Source organism: Nannobrachium achirus (assembly GCF_963921795.1).
Source record: "Nannobrachium achirus genome assembly, chromosome: 1".
NCBI classification, from domain to species: Eukaryota; Metazoa; Chordata; class Actinopteri; order Myctophiformes; family Myctophidae; genus Nannobrachium; species Nannobrachium achirus.
Window position 1 is genome coordinate 54979548 of NC_137810.1, and position 17421 is coordinate 54996968.

Consider the following 17421-nt stretch of genomic DNA (forward strand, 5'->3'; position numbering starts at 1 on the left):
CATATATGGTCGGGGGACACACAAAGCCACTCCTTGGAAGCGGCTTTCACCGCTTATTTTTTTTTTTACATAAGTCAGCCTCCTGGTGGCGCTATAAAAAAAAGAATTTGGTCCAATTTGTACAACCTCAACAGTACTGCACCTCCTACCTCCTCCAAATAGACCTACATTCTTTTTCCTTTGTTACATCAGATCATGTATTGGTCAAATCAAACAATTAAAAGAATGAGAAGTTTAACATTTTGAAAATATGGATTTCCACAACAATCCTCTTAAATGGGGAGGCAGGCTAATGAACTATGAACATAGGGAAAGTCCGGAATGCTCACATGCATTAACTCAGTCTGGTCAGGTAGTGGTTAGTGAATATACAGTGGATTGTATGCGCGATACCATTACATTTGGCTTTGACATGCAAACTAAATAATGTAATACCACAGCTATTTTTCTATAATAAGAATGAAATGATTTGGTAACCAATCTAGACACAGCAACATTGTAGCAATAGATATTTACAGTTCACCTTGCCTAACACCATGAGACCCCACTGACAGATTGATGTTGCGAGTCCATTTTTCTAGTGTTCTCTCTGAAACCTTATATAGGTTGAGTGTGGTTATAGAAATTGCCAGCACTCATGGACATGTCCTTCATGTACCTTGTATTTAAAAGGCAGTAAACACCCAACATATGCATTTCAGAACAAAGCCTAAAGGCTTTGCCTCTTGTTGTAGTCATTGCTGCCTGTTTGCCTATTCAGATACTACTGAACAAAATAGTCTTGCAAATCCTGCCGGTAAATTAATCTTCCTAGACTGTGCACCTGGTAAGACACAACTAAGTTTTAGTTGTGCACACTCCCTCATAATTTACTTATGTTTTGTTATTTTTATATTTTGTACTACAGGCAAAAATAGTGCCACGCAATATATTTATTCACAAACATTCTGTATTAATATTTCCCTATTTAAATAAACATGCTCAGAGATGTTTACATCACCGTTTTCTAATTAGTATAATGATAATCTCTCTAGTATAAAAATACTTTAGTCATCACATATGGTCATCCATATATTTTTTTTATTGAAATGAGGCAAATAACAAAATAACAGCATATTAACAGAAGGTTCACACCGTGTAATTAAAAAATATATATATTGGAAAATTGTTGAACACAATGTAAGTGATAAAAACATAGTAACTGGATAGAATATGCCAGTATTCAAGCTTAAACTGTGTCCTTACACTTACAGTGTGGCTTAAATACCAATCACTGAGCTTGATTCCTACATAGGATAGCTAAAAATACCTTTCACACTTTACTAAACTGACTTTATAAAATGTCACTGTACAATAAAGGTTTAGCAAGTCGCAAATCTATACATGTAAAGAAAGACATTTAACTAGTTAAGACAAAAGTTTTACAAAATAAATTTCACTTTTGTGTATCTGAAATCTGTAAAACCGAATGTGTTGATAGGAATTAATATATTGTAGAACTCTAAAAATTATTATACATGAGTTGTAATGTGTATTTAAGGGGCACATTGGCTCTCTCACAGTGGCCATAATATAAAGAATATAAATATAAGTTCATAGTAATAGATAACTCAACAGAGACATCTTCTGTTTCCTTGAAGAACTGCACGTAATGTACCAGTATGTGTGTGAAAATAAAGTCATATTTCCAACACATCAAATGCTGACCATGTGCAAGTCATTATTTTGTAAGGGTGAAATCCTATAGCAAAATGGGTTATCAAAAATGGTATCAGTCAACATCAGTAACATCATGCATGAAGAAAAACTGAAATCATTCAGAGAAAAGCCAACATGTAAAATATTTACCAATTGTTAAAAAAATATCAACATGAATAAATTAATTATATGACGGCTACAATTTTTTCTACTGTCCATCTAACTGCACCATATATTTTCCAATAAAAGGAAAGAAACCCAGTCCACAATTCTCAAAGTCTGACGCAAAGGAGCCCTTGAATGTGTTGCATGTCCCTCGCCATTCCAATCGACTGTCTGCCCCTTCACAAAATAAGCATTAATGGACAACTGAGATGATGGAATAGGCGTAGAACAGTTGTGACGATTATTTTAGAATAATTCGGAAATGATCAGCAAGCCATCTTGAGAAGCCTAAAATATAAAGTGTTTGCCTGAACTATGTTAAGATCCTTTGATTGAATCCTTTCAGGTCCAGATAGCAGGTTATTAGGCATCCATCTGTGTAGTGTTTAAGGTACCAGCTAGGGTTCGTGCACGAGGCAGAAGTATCCCCTCATAGCAGGCTGGCAAGGCTGGTGGTAGGGCCGTTCTGGGCTTGAAACTGGACAGGAGGAGGGCCGTCTGTCCACTGTAACACAGAGCAATATACGACATTAATTTACCAATTAAGACCTGAGGCCGATTCTACAAAATGTGTCTTCTAAATCCTTCTAAGGCTTTTGAAAAACTTTACGGTTCTATGATCAGGGGTTCTCAAACCTTTCCATGTCAAGGACCCCCAGAATAATACGTATTTGGCCGTGGAACCCCATCCCAAAATATTTTGTTCCAGGGACCCCCCCAGAAGCAAACATTTTGAGTTACAAAAGTTCGCTTATATACTGTGTGTGTGTGTGTGTGTGTGTGTGTGTGTGTGTGTGTGTGTGTGTGTGAGTGATATATTTATTTATATATATATATATATATATATATATATATATATATATATATATATATATAAATATATGATTTTTCATGATCTACAAGCTCATAGCGCTTGTATATCTGCTATTTTTGAATAGCTTAAGTATAAAGTAATGGCTAAAGTGGTTAAAATCTAAAGTGACACAGATGCTTTACAGGTCTAAATCTTTTTAAGCATAAAAAAAAGACCAAGCGAAAAATTCAGCCAGCCAGTCTGACTATCGAGTGAGAAAAGAAAAGGGTAAGCAACAATAACTAATACAATGGAAAGGAAGCAAGTCTTGTCCATACACTGATGAGGTTGTGCTCTGGGAGGCTGCAGGCAGCGATGTGGTCTTGCAGCAGCTGCTGAGAAAAGTTCTGGTGCATCTGAGCTGCTTCATGAGCATCCATGTTGTTCCCCAGGGCCTTGTTCAAATCTGTGCAGACAAAAAACGGTTAGTTAAAATCATCTAAAGCAAGGGTCTTCAACAGGGGGTCCGGGACCCCTAGGGGGTCCACAGAGTTACTACAGGGGGGCCTAAAACTCTTTGTGTGATAGAATCTTTTTTTCTCCTCAACCACTTGAACCCTAGTGTCTATATTCGGAGAACTTTAGCCGAAAATAGCCGATCTACGGGTGTTGTGAGACCAAGTACAGAGTGAAAGGTCAAATTTACTAAGTATCGACGATTTAAGTGGTTAAATATCTGAAAACACAAATTGACATGAATCCAAAATACACTGATGATTGTGCTGTCAAACGATTAAACTATATGGAATCTATGAAACGGTTGTGGGGGTCCCTGCTTCATCTCTCTCTGTTAAGGGGTCCTGGGCCTGTAAACGTTGAAGACCCCTGATCTAAAGCCAATTTCTCTTGATAAGATTCAGTGGTGGAAAACATGAATTTGTTGCAAAAAAATAGTAACTGAACGACATTTCCAAGTGCTGGTCATTTGTTTTTTTCGATAGAGACAAGCCAGTGTTACACAACTGAGAAAGATGTAAACAATTCACCCTTTGTCAAGTCCCGCCCGTTGTGCCGCCCCTCTTCGCACCCATTGGTTTCTGTGTCTTGGTGGGACAAAAGTGCTTCCTCTCCATCCACTACCATTGACATTTAGTTGCTTCGTATTGTTATTCTATGTATTCAATTCACATTTTAATCTTGGTATCAGTAAAAAGGAGCCTCTCAGTGGCAGTATAGTGACAGGGCAAAAATTATGTTTTATCAAATTCAACATAAAAAAGGTGGAACCAGGGCGGGACAAGGCAGAAAGAGCCTGCTGATTGGTCAGTCAGGGACCAACCAGAAGGCTAACAAAGGGTGAATTAGTGAGTTAGAAGTGGGAGAAATAAGGGGTTAATAGTTCACCTTTCAGCAGTGCTGAGGACCACAGCTGGACGGACATGTCAGGTATTTTACTGGCCAGCTGCATAGCTGGAACAACCATGTTGTTGCTTTCCTGGATAGAAGACAACGTATCTTATCAGGGGGGGGGACATAGTAGAGAACATCACAGATGCAATAAATATGCTGTTGCAAATCGGAAGGTAAAAAATAAATCATCAAATAAAAACAGTATGAATGCAAATCCTGCCAACTTAGTTGAAAGGGTTGATTGAAGTCAATAACAGAACGGTTCTTTAATTGTTTGACATTGTATCAATTCTGGTGCCAGAGGTCACCAGAAGTTTATAGGCGAGCCAATGAATGTAAAAGAAACGGTGTATAATTGTATTTAGTCTTACTCTGTGGTTCCCCAGAACATAGAAGATATGACCCAACAGAACCAGGGAGCAGGCAGTCAGTCTGTTTAGGTCCTCTGCATTGGACATCTTCAGTGTTTCTCTCAGGAACCGTCTGCAACAGAAGCAGGATGCGATTCGGGCTGTCACAATTATTACATAATCGTCTAATCGCGATTATTTGACATAATCGCGATTATTTTTCATAATCGTTTCCATGTTGAAAAATGTTCATATATATATTTTTTTATGTAAAAAATAGTGGAAATAGCAGATCTACAAGCTCACAACATCGCGACGCGTTGTGAGCTTGTAGATCGGCTATTTCCACTATCAATGTTCTTTTTTAAGTATAGTTAAATAAGTTGTCAAATATGTCAGTAATTTCTTTGTATATTTAGGTTATGTGTAATATCTACCATGTGCAACTTCAAAGCCTAAAAGCCAAACATAAATGTCAAAGACACAATTAAATCGTTAATCGCAATTATTTGAGTGACAAATAATCGTCATGTAAAATGTCATAATCGTGACAGCAATAGATACGATACAGAAAAATCCAAGAAAATTGGGTGCATTCAGCAATCAGCATGTTGGCTACAGTAACTATTTATTGATTGCCGTTTTAAATGGAGGATTTAAATTGAACAAATTTAGAGTCTTTTGTTTGCGTGAGAGGAACAATAATACAGGATGTGGCAAGTCCATACTTGGCCTCGTTGTAGCGCCCTTGGAAGAACGACAGGAGTCCTCTGATATAGAAGGCCGCAGCACGGAGACAGTGGGAGCTTGGATGGAAAACACAAGACAGGTCAAACTTGCATTGCACATTTGTTAATGTTAACAAAGCATGCATGATAGGCTGTCAACAAATATTCCAAATTCAAACATATAGTCAAATATTAAAATAGAAACCAAGAAAAAATACGGTTTGAATAATAAAAAATCTACCTCACTTGCTATCGAAAATGCCCTGGGCCACAGAAGTGGGTATTCAACCCACCAACTTTATTTGTGCAGACTAGGGGTCCAACATAAAACAATTCCCTATACCATAAGCAGGGTTCGAGTTATGTGGGGGCCAGTGGGGGCTTAGCCCCCATAGATAAGGTCTGGGACCCCATAGTCAAAAACGCCTATGGGGTTTTTTTTTCTTTTTTTTCTCCCCTGCGCTCTCTGGCTCTCATCAACACAAACGTAACCTCTCAGTGGCATGTAGGTGCTATTTGGCTACTATTTTCCAGGACAATTTCAAAATAAACATGTTAAATGATCGATTGTATAGATGAAAAAAATAAAATAAAGACTCTTGTTTTGAAATGCGCTTCTGTGCAGAGAGGAAATGGCTTTCATAGGACGAGCCTTTAACGTTCGTCCACTCTGTCGTCAGTGCGTATCTTGCGCCCTGATGGACTCGTGGTGAAATTAACAACACACAGGCATAAAGGAATATAACAGAACACCAAGACAAGACCATGTAGGCTATAAAGGCATTAAACATCGTCCTGCTCGTCTCTGTCAACAATTGGTGAGTGAGTCGTGGCTAAATAGAGTTGGAGTAATGATGGATGCTATGCTGCTAGCTAACACTGTTTTGGCTAGCGTTGTGGACACATTGTATGGGTCCTGAAAATAGCAGATCTAGAAGTTCACAACGCAGCGCGAAGCGACTCCTTGTGAGCTTGTAGATCGGCTATTTTCACTTCTACTTGGGTTTAGTTTCTCTTGGTTCACGGGCTAAAACGTTTGGGAAGCAATACCATAATGCTTGCTGTAGTAGAACAGTGGTATAAAATTAAGTAGATAACTGAAAAGCTTTTGGAACTGAATGATTATATGATACTGGTGTTGTCTGTCTGTTGGAGTGTTGGTACCAAGAATTCCATCTACTATAACTATATAGACTATCTTGCTGGCTGGTGCATGTGGAAAGGGGCAAAGGGAAAGTGTAGTGTGCCGTTCCCGATTGTTTAGCAAAAAAAAACCTGCGGAAACCCGAATAAAATGCGATAAAAAAAATTTCGTGCACGCGCGTGAATGTAGGGCCCCCATAGTTCTGGGAGTATAACTCGAACACTGACCATAAGAACATCAGCTATTACAAGAGAGTCATGTACCAGTGTATTACCTAATCTTATTGAAAATGAGCCTATAGGTAAGATATAAAATAGGAATCATTCATTTGAGTTCGCAAGAGAGCATTGTTTCTCAGCACAAACTACAATGCTGGATATTTAGATAAGCATAATTTTTGGCCACTTTTGACATGCCTGACTATGCAGCCTCCATGCATCCAAGCATTTCAGACAACGTTACAAAATGTGCTATGAATAAACTGGTTGTGCCACCAGGATACCTTGCTTGGTGAGATAAAATGTTTAACGCACACTGGTGTTGTGCAAAGAAGATTGAAGATCGTACTGTATCATGTATGCTCGTCTAAGTATCTGCCAACAGAGATCTGAATGTATCGCGTTGTTAGTATGTCAGAAATAATGGAAGAAAATGACACACTGACAAATAAAACGTGCATGACATGCTCTATTAACTTTACCTGACTGGGAAGTTGTGGTCTGGGTTTATTCTCTCTAGGAGACTGTAGAGCTGGAAAACAAATAGGGGGGAAAATGTGCACCTTAAGTTAGATTCATAAAATATTGTTAACACCATTTTCTTTGTGGGTAAATGCCAGAATTGACAATATCCACATGTAGGGCTGTCACGATATGACATTTTACATGACGATTAATTGACGCTCAAATAATTGCGATTAACGATTTAGTTGTGTTTTTGTCGTTGACAATTACATTTCTGTTTGGCTTGTAGGCTTTGAAGTTGCACATGGCAGATTTGACACATAACCTAAATATACAAAGAAATGACTGACATATTTGACAACGTTATACTTAAAAAAGAACATTGATAGTGGAAATAGCCGATCTACAAGCTCGTGAGCTTGTAGATCGGCTATTTCCACTATTTTTTTTTACTTTAAAAAAACAATATCAACATGGAAACGATTATGACGATTATGAAAAATAATCGCGATTATACGATTATGTAATAATTGTGACAGCCCTATCCACATGCCCTTTCACCCGCACACTCACCACCATCCCATTACCTGTATACACACACCCTTCCCTCACATGCTGCCACACCACAGTAGCCATGTCAGCCCACCAAGTGCAGGTGGAAAGAAAAATGCTGTCAGGTTACAAGTGAACTTGACATGTGATTAATACATTTCTACAATGCATGTCCGAAATGGCTACGATATACAACAATTCTCCAAGTTGTAATCCTAAATTTTGAATGAACAGAGTGCTTTAAAGCGGCCGACTGGCTTGCTGTGGCGCTGCGCAACTGTGAGGTCTGTGAATTTACTGTGACAGCTACATAAATCCCAATGCATGAATGAATGGAACATTGTAAGCGCTTTGAGTTTGCAACTTGCTTAGAAAAGCGCTATAAAAATGCAATCCATTATAAATCCGAAATAATTCCATGGTACGTTTTTGCTGCTGACAAAAACTGAATGTTTTGTCGACATAAACCAATGACTGGTCAAAGACCTTTCTGTTAAGGCCAAAATACATCTCGGCTGACTTGCTTTTGATTAAATGTGCAATACAATGCCATGCCTAGACTTTTAAAATGAATCAGTGCCTTGATAATGTAATTAACTAAAAATGAAGGACCCAGAGTTCACTCTTTATTACCTAGATCAAGCAAGTTTCAAGCCTCTGCAAGTTGATTTTCATACTGTACTGAAATGAATGGAAACCAATGGCTTCCTGGAAGGTAAGAAAAACATTCAAAATCTAAAAAGAAAATGATAATGTGCTTCGAAAACATTGTCAGAAGTTATGTAAAGTATACATAACCAACTAATTTAAATGTATTTAGATTATTTTTTGTTTACATTTTCATCAGTCTTCTGTGGTAATCTGCAAGTAATTTCTTAAATATGGATTTACATTGGGATGGGACGACAAGTGATATTATCGTATATTGTGATAAAAACACTCCACACAATAATCGTATCATGGAGATTTAATTTATCGTGATATCGTCCTCCGTCATGCACTGGGTTCAATTCACCCTTTATTTGCTGAGCTGCATATCCGGGTTTAATCCCTCTAGAATTGGTAAAGGTACTTATAATATACGTACTTGACAGTCTTTTTTCACTATCAAATGTCTCTGCCAAAAAAATAGCCGATCTACAAGCTCACAACGCGGCGCAACACACACCACGTTGTGAGCTTGTAGATCGGTTATTTTTTGGCAAATGATAATGGATTTTGATTATCACGATAATATCGTAAATCGCGATTTCTTTTGTCACAATAATCGTGATATGAAATTTTTCATATCGTCCCATCCCTACTTTACATCAAATAAAATTAACTGGAAGAAATTTGTATTCATGTGCATTAACTATTAATGTCCATTCACATGTTACTACGAAATTATTTTACTGTGTGGCTGTGAGTCAGTGGTAGCAGACCAACCTCCTGATTTCGGTTTCCTTCTCTGATATAGACGCTCGCCAAGTTGGTTACAATAAACGTCCAAAGTTCTTGGTGTGTCGTGAGCTGGAACACAAATACCAATGTATGAACACACACATGCAGATACAAAAAATAATCCTTCATCAAAAACGTCATAATGTATGAAATAAACGCGGAAATCCCTGTCAGTTGAAGAGACCCAACAAGACACTCACCCGTAAAGCCGTGGTAAACTGTGCCTCTGCGTTGTCCATACAGTTTACTGAGATACAATACAGACCCTAGAAATTGGACGTGTGGAAGATAATATAATGTTATTTATGTTGATCTTTCTAGTACTTCAGTATTTCTGCGTACTGTAGATGCCCGATTAGGGCTGTCACGATTAGGACATTTTAATTGTGTATTTGACAATTACATTTCTGTTTGGCTTTTATGCTTTGAAGTTGCACCTGGCAATTATGACACATAACTTAAATATACAAAGAATTTACTGACATATTTGACAACTTCATACTTAAAAATGAACATTGATAGTGGAAATAGCCGATCTACAAGCTCACAACTTGTGAGCTTGTAGATCGGCTATTTCCACTTCTTTTTGAAAGTGTTTGAAACTACAGTATATTCTCAACATAGAAACGATTATGACGATTATGGAAAATGATTACAATTACCTCAAATAATTGCGATTAGACGATTATGTAATAATTGTGACAGCCCTCTGCCCGATTCATGTGTAACGAGAAACTGCCGTTTTTTTTTTTTTGCCTCATGGCGTTTATAAACATCCTGTCAAATGCATGCAACAGCACACATGCGCATACATACAGACGTACACATGGACATGCCGCGTAATCTGCGCTATTGGTACGTTCAAAGTACTCACTAGCAGAGTGTGAAGCTGAGAAGCATGGTTGGTGAATAAACGGGGAGACTGCTGGCACAACTGGCACACTTGGGAGATCTAGAGATGAAAGGGACAAAACTTCAGAAATGTTTTCAAGTTTCCTGCTATTCCTGCATTTTTATTCATTGTTAACATGATGGAAGAAAAGCGGTTTGGTTGAAGTCATATAGATCTATTTGGTTCCATTTGTACACCGACGTCTGGGTCAAATGAACAATGAGGATTTTACCATGTAAACTACAGGCTGCACACACAGATATGGAGATAACTTAATAATAATAACCAGTAAGACTCCCTAATATGGAGATAATCGACCGTCAGGTCGCATACACAAACTTTAGAAGGCAATCGTAGTCAATCAGGAGGGGATATGGGAAATGGGACAGATCCATGTTGATGACAATGACTTTAGAGATACTGTGTACCGCTTTGTGAGATCTTTTGGCGAAATCTGTAGGAGCAGTGTCCAAAAATGGGTTTTGCAAAGATCTGCCTCATGGTGGCGCTAGAAGAGGGCCATGTGAGACATGAGGGCTGGAGGTTGTGGTTTGCCAGCCAAGGAGTGTGTGTGTGCAAAACGAAGATGGATAGTGGTAATGTACCTCTTGTAATGCCGTAGCCTTGTGACCGGTGACTAGTCGACACATGATGATGTGCTCCAGTAGAATGACTTGGAAGGTGGACAGGATGGGGCTGCAGTCCAACACTAGAACAGCAGGAATGATGTGCTCAAAGCTTATGTGAAGGGTGTCAAATGGAGATCATTTAAGCTCTAAATCAGGGGGGGCCACATTAAGAAAATATTAAAAACACCCAAGGGCCGACTACATCTCCTGAAAAAATGTATCTGTCGGACCATAACAAAGTCACATATTATTCATCGTAATTATAATATTTTATTTAAATATCAACCTCGATATTTAATATCAATGGTCTTTGTCAGATGGCTGCTCTGAACAAAACACAAATAACTTTACCAAATGTAACAAGACGTGCAAGGTAATAAATACAACAAAATAGGCTTTCTTTGACACCTTCAGAATGAGACAACGGGCAATAAGGAATCCTGACAAAAATACCATAAAATATTTTAGTTTGGCAGTGCTGACGGGCCGCTTACAGTACAATTTAGGAATGAAGCCGCAGGCCATATCAAATATATAAAATATTGGGCTTCATTTGGCCCCGGGCCGCACTTTGGACATCCCTGCTCTAAATCAACAGCTCCAACGTTCAAGCCTCTTAAATAAAATAAAGAAATCATAAGGAGATAATCACTGAAACAAATTCAATGCAACTCACTTTTTAGTTTCTCAAGCTGCATGAGGGCCTTGTCTGTGTACTTCTGTGCCTTCTCCAAATAGCCAGCTTGCATTGAGTGCATGACTGTCACCTGTAGAAGAGTAAAATACATTTAGTAATGACAGCCATATGGCAGAGTACTGCCTAATTTATACACCGTCATATGATGGTATTGCATGCGGAAAATTGCAGATCTACAAGCTTCACAAGCTTCATGTGTCATGTTGTGTTGTGAGGTTAGTTGACACCATCGTATGACAAAGCATAATGCAGGTTTTCTTGTCCAAACTAATAATCCAACTCCTTGTGAAGCTTTAAGTAAAGAAACAAAATCCTTTCTTTCGGGGCACACCAGCAGTACAGAATAGTAAAGAGGGATTAACAGGTATACAAGGGCACACGTGAATAGGAAACCGGGATTACCAGGCAGGCATACAAGGACACACATGAATGAATATGAGGTTCTGATTACCAGGTATACGAGGACACACATGTGCTCCTTAGGGAGCCAGTGGAAGAGGTCTGCAGGGTTGCTGGGCAGGATCTCGTCGTCGTGGAGCGTAGAGATGGTCTGAATGCACTGCTGCAGCTGCTTCAGACATGGCTTCACACTCTTCACCTGACAACACACACACACACACACACACACACGCACACGCACACACACACACACACACACACACACACACACACACACACACACACACACACAGAGGACGGGAAATTATCATAACACACTTGTTCAAATACAGTTATGGAATACAGAATGTAAACAAACAGATACAATATATTGTGTGTTGCTTGTATACAAATATACTGCACATATCGTCACTGTCGGGCAGAAAACTTGTATCTCCAAGTTTCAAATTTGTAATTTTTTTCGCAAAGTAAAGCCCTGCTTCATCATACAAGGCCGTCGCACAAAAGTAGTGAAAACAGCTGATCTACAAGCACACAACGCCTTGCGGCGCGAGGCGTTGTGTGCTTGTAGATCGGCTGTTTTCACTAGTTTAAATCATTTTAAAAATGATAAATACAAAACAAACGGTTTTGGACATACAAGGTTTCCACCCGACGACGACGATATGCAATAGAATCGTGGCATTGTATGTCAGGTATTATGTCCCTGTTGAATTGTCACTATAAGCCAATTCTTCCTTAATTCCCTGTCCTTAACACATTCTCCACCAGAGCTTTTTTTCTATAAATGTCTGTAATTACTGTACTGTATTACATTTACAGTTTCTGGCAGATGGGATGAAAAAAGGAAAGTCTTAGAACATGTCCATGGCCCTCTTGCAGTTGAGAGAAAAATTAAATCAACCCCAGTAGTAATCCATTTGAAGATTCACACACACAAACACAAACAGCACATGAATGGACACTGTAGCCATAGATTAGTGAACAGCACCATCTAGTGGATGAAAACGGCAGGACTACTGGTGGTCTTGTCTTTGTTGGGGAATGTGTTAAGGCAGTGGTTCTCAACCTTTTCAGGCCGTGACCCGCAAAATAATTATATTTTAACTGGGGACCCACCCACCCCGACGAGCACAGAGTTGATGCATTACATTTTGTATAACACGGTTCTATTGTGAAAATAGCAGATCTACATGCTCACAACGTAACAGAAAGGTTAGGAACCCCTGGTCCCCTGTTGTAATGAAACAATCAGTTTGGATTAATTACCTGCCCAGCATCCAGGTAGTGTGAGACCTGTAGGACTAGGAAGAAGACCCTGAGGGACTCCTTCTGGATGGGGTTTCCCTGCCAGTTGTCCACGATGGTTCCACACAACGTGAGCAGAGGGTGCACTTCACCCAGCTTCCTCTCCATCAGGAGCAGCTGTAAACAAGAACTAGAATTATTACTTGCTAAAAGTGTTTAGTTGTTGTATTGGCATTGTATTACACTATCCATGGGCATTCACAGTTAAGAATGCATTGATTGCCCTAACAATGCATGCTCAACACTACTTCACTGCCCAAACTTTATAGGTTACTCACCATTCCTTTACTGAGGAGAAACAATGCCCTGTTGAAACAGAGGAGAAATTAACAACATTATCCATGTAAGCAACCGTCCTCTACATTAATAGCCTGCACTAGTCACGCATTTGTGAAAATTAAGACAATGTATGAAATGATAGCTGGAAGTCTTCCATTTGACCCAATCCCTGTCAAATGTATTACGTAAATGTTACGTAAAAATCTGAAGAATGCGGCACAGACAGACATACACAATGCAGGAGGCATGAAACACACAACAGATGCTAGAGAGACAACTAGTGTTCCAAGAATAAAAAATAAGAATAAGCAAGAAGTCAGATAAAAAGAAGTGAGACGCTTTAAGGGCGAGAAGCGACCGTCAGGTCGCGCTGAAACAACAGAGCTTCTAAACAGCATGTTATAGAACAGCGACAGGAGAGACACAGCAGACTGAAAATCAGCGACGCGACGCGGTGAGTGACTGTTACACCAAATGTGTTACTTTTTGTGACCTTCCCCTGGAATGGGAGGAGGGGACTAAAGCCGATAGCTAACGAAATGTTGTGTATTAGCATGACTCACGGACATGAGCGTGTCGGACATGAGGTGGATGTTTTCATACCAAATGCTCCCTGAGGTCTAAGCAAGTAGTTTTAGAGACTCTTGTTTGGGACCAACGTGTGGAACTGACAGAGAGGCGACCTGGCGTTTCCCAAGGAACCTAAGCACAACGGTGGGGGCCAGTGGTGGGCAAGGAGGTAGGGAGTGCTTCGCTGTGTTCACTTGGAATGCGCGGAGGTGCCGAAAGTCGCAGGGCCGGGGGACGAACATTTACTATTCTGTCCATTTACTAACGGTACATAACTCGGTAACGGAGCAGGAGCGGCTCATGCGACCGTCGCAACGCTCCACGCGGCAACTCGCTCGCTCTGCAAAACAAGCGCTCCTCTCCCTTGCAGCCCCCCGCGCCCCCACTGTCGCGCTTAGGGTCATTGGGAAAAACGTGGACGCAACAGAGAGACAATCTCACTTCACATCTTTAAGACCTCTGCCATTAACAGAGCTAAAACAACAATCAATAATAAAAATCACCTGGTGTATTCTGAGCCCACCACCCTGGCATACTCTGCTCCAACCCCAAGTAGGTCACATGCTGATACCAGGTCTTTCTCCAGTGTATGAAGTTGCTGTAATAGACAGAGGATTTGAATTAAAGTAACGACAATGGTTCTGCTCTTTTGCTCTAGAGACTTAACTTAATCTAAAAAATATATAACTTCAATAATTCTTTCTATAAACTCAAGTGACACATTTTTGTCAAGAACATCAATTCATTTAAAATCCACTTAACTCCAGTGGATCGTACCCATGCTGTGCGTTAGTGACCAAAGCACTGCATGGGTACAAGGAAGTTCACTAAATGAGTAAATCAGTGCTCTAGTATAGGACGTATTTGCAAGAATTCTGGGAAGTGGAACACTAATAAAACATTTGTTGGTTGCTTCATGGGAGGCACAGGGACTAAATGCTCAGTCACTCATATGCTATGGAAATATTTATTTGTTTCACCTCCCAGAATCTCTTCACATAAATTAATTGTAGTTGCTTACCGCTAACTGGAACAGCAGCCTGCAGTGCCAATAAGGTGTTTGTTGTGAAATTTGTATGGCCTTGCGCAGAAGAGGCTTTGCAGAATCCACCAGATTCTGAAAATGAACAAACATTAAATTAAATATGAATCTAATCAGTATATGCAGGAAACACAATCAAAGTCAAAATCAACTACCCCTCAAGACATCAACAGTGTTAAGGGAAGCTCAGCTGTATGTGCAACATGTGCAGTCTGGTTTACCTGCTGACAAAAGAGTTCTGATAGAATACTGGCAGCCTCAAATTTGACATCTTCAAACTGTGGGAGCTGTTGTGATATGAACCACTGCAAAACAGAGAAGACAAGACACATTAGTTGCATTATATGTTATTGTCATTTTCTAGTTCTGTCAGCACCACTTTTTCCACAACTGCTTTACGTTTAGGCTAATGTTAGTTGAACAGCAGAAGTGAGAGACGGTATCTTTTGCAAACAGTTCTACAAAAAAAGCTAGCTGACTGTATTTTGCATCGAGATTCTCTCTGAAAATGTGGGAAAGCTAAAGGTTCCATCATTGATGTGGTTGTTTTTGTTCATGGCATATGTCAGTGCTTCTCAAAGTGGGGTCCGGGGACCCCCAGGAGTCCTTGAGGGAGTTCCAGGGGGAAATGGACCCTTACGTCTGTAAGTGTACAAATGGAATTTGACATTGGTTTTACTATACATTGCGGTCCCAGTGCCATTAAATGGGGGTCCGTAGCCATGTCAAACTGGGGGTCCTTGAAATTTCAAGATTTTTAGTACTTTTACTTTTGGTGCTTTAAGTATATTTTGAAGCCAATACTTTTACTCAAGTAACATTTTGAACACGGGCCTTTGAACACCTGTTACTTGAGTAAAACACGTGAGTGCTTCTATGTTCCATCATGTGGTTTGTTGTTGTTTGTGGCCTATGTCAGTAGTTCTCAAAGTGGAATCCACTTCCAGGGACTAGTCTGTAGGTTCCTTTATGGGGGTCTAAATGGACCCATGCAAGTCTGTAACTCTGGCAGTGTATAACATGGAGCCAAATGTTCATTTGGTTCCATTTGTACACTGCCAGAGTTAAGGGGAGACCTTGAAAGTTTGAGAACCACTGGCCTATGCTAGCCCCCTATAGCTCCATCCTCGCCGTTTCCCAGACACAGAGGCTCCCCGGTCCCTCACCGCTTTCTCCAGGTGGCTCCTGGCCAGATCGCTGTTCTTGGTGTGATGGTAGAGAACAGAGCCCAGCTGGAGGTGCGTCCTGGCCTCGATCCTCTGCGGGGGCTTGAACTGGAACACGGCCTGCAGACAGTGCACGCACAGCCTGATCTTGGGCGGACTGGACGTTCGGAAATGCTCCGCGAAGCCGAGGAGGGCGAGGTACCAGGGCTCCGGGGCCTCCACGTTGGACGCCATTTTCCTGCCCGCGATACAACAACAACAAGTTAGTTTTCACGGCGAGCTTCCAGGGCCAGGGGTTGCCAGACTCTCTGCGCACAACCCCCCAGCAGAGGTAGTCTGTCTTCGTTTATTGCAAACTTTCTTATTTACTTCATTCATTCAAAATTGGTTGAAAACTTTACTAGAAGTTTGCATTGGAAAAGGTACAGGACAGGACAGTTCACCGATACAAGGTCAACTAAAAGGATAAACACAAGAAGAAAGCTGTTAGGCTTGTTTGCATTGGGGTCCCAGTTTGTACTCAATCATACAACAGTATGACAGACAAATTAAACACAGTAGCCTACTATTAAGCAAAACATATCATCAAGACAGTATGAAAAAAATGCAACAATTTGTATTTACAGTAACCTTAGGATAGGCTTTGTCTAACCTTTATTTATTCTCGAAAGACATTGAGTTGCCCTCATTCAGTCATTTGCAGTGTCCTACAATTTTATTTTCACGTCAATGATAAAACAAACAAAACAGAAACTTTGCCTAGTGTGATACAAGACAAGTTTAAAAGCAGTTGCAGAGTGAAGGTCTGCAATCAAAGATTTAAATTGACTGTAAGTTTGTGGGAGAATCTTGAATTTAAGCTGTCGTGTAGGTTATTCCAAGTGGTTGGGGAGGCATGGGGCATTAAAACAAAAGGCTGTCTTGTCCTGAGTGTCTTCCCCAGTTCAGTGTTTGCTTTTGGGGACCTTTAGTGTGAGCCCACTGGAGCGTGTCCTATATGTTACAGGGTCTTCAACGTTTTCAGGCCAAGGACCCCATAGTTGAGAGAGAGAGAGAGAGAGAGATGAAGCAGGGACCCCCAAAACCTTTTCATAGATTCCATATAGTTTCATTGTTTGACAGCACAGCACAATCATCAGTGTATTTTGGATTCATGTCAATTTGTGTTTTCAGATATTTAACCACTTGAACCGTCAATATTTAATAAACGTGACCTTTCCCTCTGTACTTAGCCTGCTCATTTTCCTCCCTCTACACCAAACCTCTTTTCTAAAAGATCTACTATTTTTGGCTAAAGTTCTCAGAATTTGGACGCTAGGGTTCAAGAGGTTTATGTAAAAAAGGAGGAAAAAGTTTCTATCACACAAAAATTTGGAGGACCCCCTGCAGTAACTCTGAGGACCCCCTAGGGGTCCCGGACCCCCTATTGAAGACCCCTGTGTTACAGGATGCCAAGAGGATTCCAAGATGTTT

The 17421-nt window shown here is 40.2% G+C and overlaps 1 protein-coding gene across 1 annotated transcript; it reads right to left on the bottom strand.

Annotated features, from left to right (window-relative positions):
* Positions 1–1090: 1090 nt before the first annotated feature.
* On the bottom strand, positions 1091–17188 carry LOC308284588 (MAU2 chromatid cohesion factor homolog). Its single transcript, XM_080725254.1, has 19 exons — positions 16601–17188; positions 15949–16186; positions 15004–15087; positions 14762–14857; positions 14244–14338; positions 13170–13197; positions 12853–13008; positions 11636–11782; positions 11164–11254; positions 10464–10567; positions 9841–9918; positions 9167–9232; positions 8952–9035; positions 6989–7038; positions 5145–5222; positions 4438–4549; positions 4061–4151; positions 2995–3122; positions 1091–2368 (listed from the first exon to the last, which is right to left on the bottom strand). The coding sequence occupies exons 2-19, from the start codon at positions 16180–16182 to the stop codon at positions 2294–2296; spliced, it is 1797 nt and encodes a 598-aa protein (XP_080581380.1). The 5' UTR covers positions 16183–16186; positions 16601–17188; the 3' UTR covers positions 1091–2293.
* Between the last annotated feature and the right edge of the window lie 233 nt (positions 17189–17421).